The sequence below is a fragment of the Camelus dromedarius genome, chromosome 12 (assembly GCF_036321535.1).
Source record: "Camelus dromedarius isolate mCamDro1 chromosome 12, mCamDro1.pat, whole genome shotgun sequence".
Lineage (NCBI taxonomy): Eukaryota > Metazoa > Chordata > Mammalia > Artiodactyla > Camelidae > Camelus > Camelus dromedarius.
In genome coordinates this window covers 45,689,959-45,693,866 of record NC_087447.1, presented here as the reverse complement: position 1 = coordinate 45,693,866, position 3,908 = coordinate 45,689,959, and the positions used below count along the sequence as shown (strand labels likewise).

Below are 3,908 nucleotides of genomic sequence, written 5' to 3'. Positions count from 1 at the left end.
TAAGGGACAATGAATGCCAGCATTTCAGGCAAACTAGGCTAGAGCTCAAGGAAGATGTCAAAGGTTGGGGCTCTCAGTTTCATGGTTTTCATTTCCACAAGAGCTAAGAGTGACATCAAGAATCCTGACACTTTCCCATTTTCCAGCTCTCGAAAAGATTGTTTGCTTCTGCCATTTGGCAGGTGTTGTAGAAGATACTGGCCAAACTGTCATCCAAGGCACTGAACTTATTTGCTCAATGCTCAGTATGGTTGCATGACAGTGAAACCTGAAGACTTTTGACTTCCCATCCAAGTTTTCTTCTGCAGGTATCAGAATCAGTGGTGAGAAGACAGAACATCAACCTCTATGGCATCCATTAACATATCATATTTGAACCCCAGAACCGTAATCTTGATTGGAATTCCTGGACTAGAACATGTGCAGTTTTGGATTGGGTTTCCTTTCTTTTCTGTGTGCCTAGTGGCTCTTTGGGGAAATATCATTTTACTAATCATCATCCCTACAGAACGCAGCCTGCACCAGCCCATGTACATCTTCTTGGCTGTGCTGGCAGCCACCGACATAGGACTCTGTGCAGCCATTGCTCCCAAGATGTTGGCTATCTTCTGGTTCAGATCTTACTCTATGGCCTTTAACACTTGCCTAGCCCAGCTATTCTTCATTCATGCCTTGCAGTGCATGGAGTCTGGCATTCTATTGGCCATGGCCTTTGACCGCTACATTGCCATCTGTGATCCTCTGAGGCACACATCCATCCTCACACCTTCAGTCTTGGGTCGCATGATAGTGATAGTGGCAATACGAGCTACAGTGCTGGTTGGTCTGTTACCCATTCTGATCAAAAGACTGCACCTTTTCCATTCCACTGTAATTGCCCACTCTTACTGTGAGCACATGGCTGTGGTCAAGCTGGCTGCAGAAGACATCCAAGTCAATAAAACATGTGGTCTTTTCGTGGGTTTTACAATTCTGGGATTTGACATGATTTTTATCCTCATTTCCTATATCCTTATTTTCCAGGCTGTTTTTCGCCTACGTCAAAAGGAGGCACGGCTCAAAGCATTCAATACCTGTACAGCTCACATTTTTGTTTTCCTTGAGTTTTATATTCTTGCCTTCTTCTCCTTCTTCAGCCATCGGTTCGGACATGTTGTCCCCTCTACCCACATACTTCTGTCTACCATCTACCTTCTTGTGCCACCGGCACTCAACCCTATTGTCTATGGTGTAAAAAATAAGGTAATTTGTAAACGTGTGACACAAATTTTTCTTCTGAATCATGGATCCCAGCAGTGATCTATCAAGTGACTGCAATCATGTAGAGAATTATTTTCTACAAACGGAAAGAATTTGGATTCTGTTTTTAACTGTTGGGATTTCACATCATCATTCTCTGAGAGGCATTTATTTCCAAGACTACAGGTAGGTTGACATAAAAAATGTTCAAGTTAACACTGATATTAGCTCTCTATCTATAATGCATTTCACTTCTAATTTAATCTTTATCATCTCTTCCTTTTATTATCTTTATTTTTAATTTGTAGTTCTTTTAATTCTTCATAAGAACACTTTGTTAGTTTTCAAACTTTCTGTTTTGGAATGTATATGGTTTCAATTATGAATTTATTTTAACCATTGATTTTGTTGCATATCATACATTTGACATTCTGTATTTTCATTCTTATTCAATTAAAATAAGACTAATATTCATTGTGATTTCTGTGTTATCGAGTGAGATATTGAGACATGTGCTGCTTGATTTCCAAATATTTAAAATATTGAATAATGTTTTTAAATTCTAACTTAGACAGAAAATGCACTCTTTACAATATTAAATATTTGAAATGTGTTAATACTTCATTACATCCCAGCTTAAGGTCTATTTTGTGTATCCTTGAAATGAATGTACATTATATTGTTATTAAAAAGTAAGAAAAAATAAGAGCAAATTAAATATAAATAAGGTGAAAGAAATGATAATAATGGAACATGCATTAATAAAATATGAAGCAAATTATAGAAGAAGAGCCAGAGAGAGAGAGAGAATAAAAATCAATGACACAAAGAAAAAAAAAAGACTTATTACTACATAGCACATACATTAAAATATCAACAATGGAACATTGTGAATAAATTAGTACCAATGAATTCAACAATATAAATAAAATAAGCACAATTCTTGAAAGACATAAATTACAAAAATTGGAAAAGAAGAAATATAAAACCTGAATATCCTTATATCTAAAATGCAACTAAATTTTTTCTTCAATTATTTTTGAAAAGTAAAAATTGTATATATAATATATATTATATATAAACATGCAGTTTTTTAAAACTGGACATACACATTCTGAAAATACTACTAGGAGGAAACTAACATAACCATCTTCTCACACAGTTACTTTTTGGGTTGTGGTGAGAACACTGGAGATCTACTCTCTTAGTAAATATCAAGTGTACAACACATTATTAACTATAGTCACCATGCTGTGCATTACGTCTCTAGAATATGTTCAACTTATAACTGAAAGTTTGTACACTTTGATCAATATCTCCCTTTTCCCCTCATGCCATAGCCTCTGGTAGCCATCATTCTTTTCTCTGTTACTATGACTCATGACTTTGACAGTTTTTTGGTGAGTTTTTGTTTTTTTTTTTTAAGATTCAACATATAAATGAGATACTGTGATATCTGTCTTTCTGTGTCTGGTTTATTTCATTTAGCATCATGTCCTCCAGATTCATTCATGTTGCCACAAATGGCAAGATTTCCTTCTTTTTTAAGGCTGAATAATATAAATATATATATTTATATATATATGTCACATTTTGCTTACTCATTCACCTTTCAATGGACACTTAGGGTGTTCCCATATCTTGGCTACTGTGAGTAATGCTGCAATAAACATGAAAGTGCAGGTATCTCTTTGACATATTGATATTATTTCCTTTGGCTATATACCCAGAAATAAGATTTCTGGATCATATGTTAGTTCTATTTTAATTTTTGGAAGTACCTCTATAATGTTTTTTATAATGGCCCTACCAATTTACATTCCCACTAACAGTGCACAAGGGTTCCCTTTTTTCTACATCTTCACCAACACTTGTAAACTTCTGACTTTTTGATAACAGCCATTCTAACAGATGTGAGGTGATAGTTAATTGTGGTTCTGATTTGCATTTCCCTAATGATAAGTGATGGCGAGCACCTTTTCATATACCCTGACATTAGGGGAAAAGTTTTCAGTCTTTTACCATTGTATATAAAGTTAGCCATGGACTTTTCATAAATGTCTTTTAGCTTGTTGAGGAAGTTTTCCTCTACTTCTAGTTTTCTGAGTGTTTTTATCATGAAAGAATGTTAGATTGTGTCAAATGTTTTTCTGTACCAACTAAGATGGCCATGTGCTATTTTTTGTTTATTTCTTTTGTTCTATTAATGTGGTTTATTATATTGATTTTGTTGTTGTTGTCGAGCTACACTTGCATTCCTGAAATATATCCCACTTGGTTATGGTGTATAATCCTTTAATATGCTATTGGATTCAGTTAGCTCAAATTTTGTTGAGAAATTTTGCAACTATATTCATAAAGGATATTCGTCTTAAATTTCATCCCTGCTATGTCTTTATCTGGTTTTGGTATTTTAAAGCTGATCACGCAAAATGAGAATAGCCTCACTGATCTCTGAATGAGAGAACTACCCTCCCACACTTTGCAGCTTGGCCTTGATTTGTGTCGCTCCTTCAAGGCAGAGCTGAGCCAAGCCACCGACAACTTTGCTTTAGCTTCTACCTCCTATTTGACTGGAGCCCACAGACCCAACAGTTGTATCAGTCTAGGATTCTCTCAGGTCTTTTCTGAGCAAGTGTCCAGTCCTGGACATGTGGTGCATACTATGG

General features: G+C 35.5%; 1 protein-coding gene across 1 annotated transcript; it reads left to right on the top strand.

Moving 5' to 3' along the window:
- Positions 1-348: 348 nt before the first annotated feature.
- LOC105098034 (olfactory receptor 52A1) lies at positions 349-1,299 on the top strand. Its single transcript, XM_010990655.3, has one exon. It carries the CDS (start codon positions 349-351, stop codon positions 1,297-1,299), a length of 951 nt encoding a protein of 316 aa, XP_010988957.3.
- Positions 1,300-3,908: the final 2,609 nt, after the last annotated feature.

What these genes read in the sequence shown, in the direction of transcription:
- LOC105098034 (XM_010990655.3), top strand. Translation starts at nt 349, where the DNA reads ATGGCATCCATTAACATATCATATTTGAACCCCAGAACCGTAATCTTG.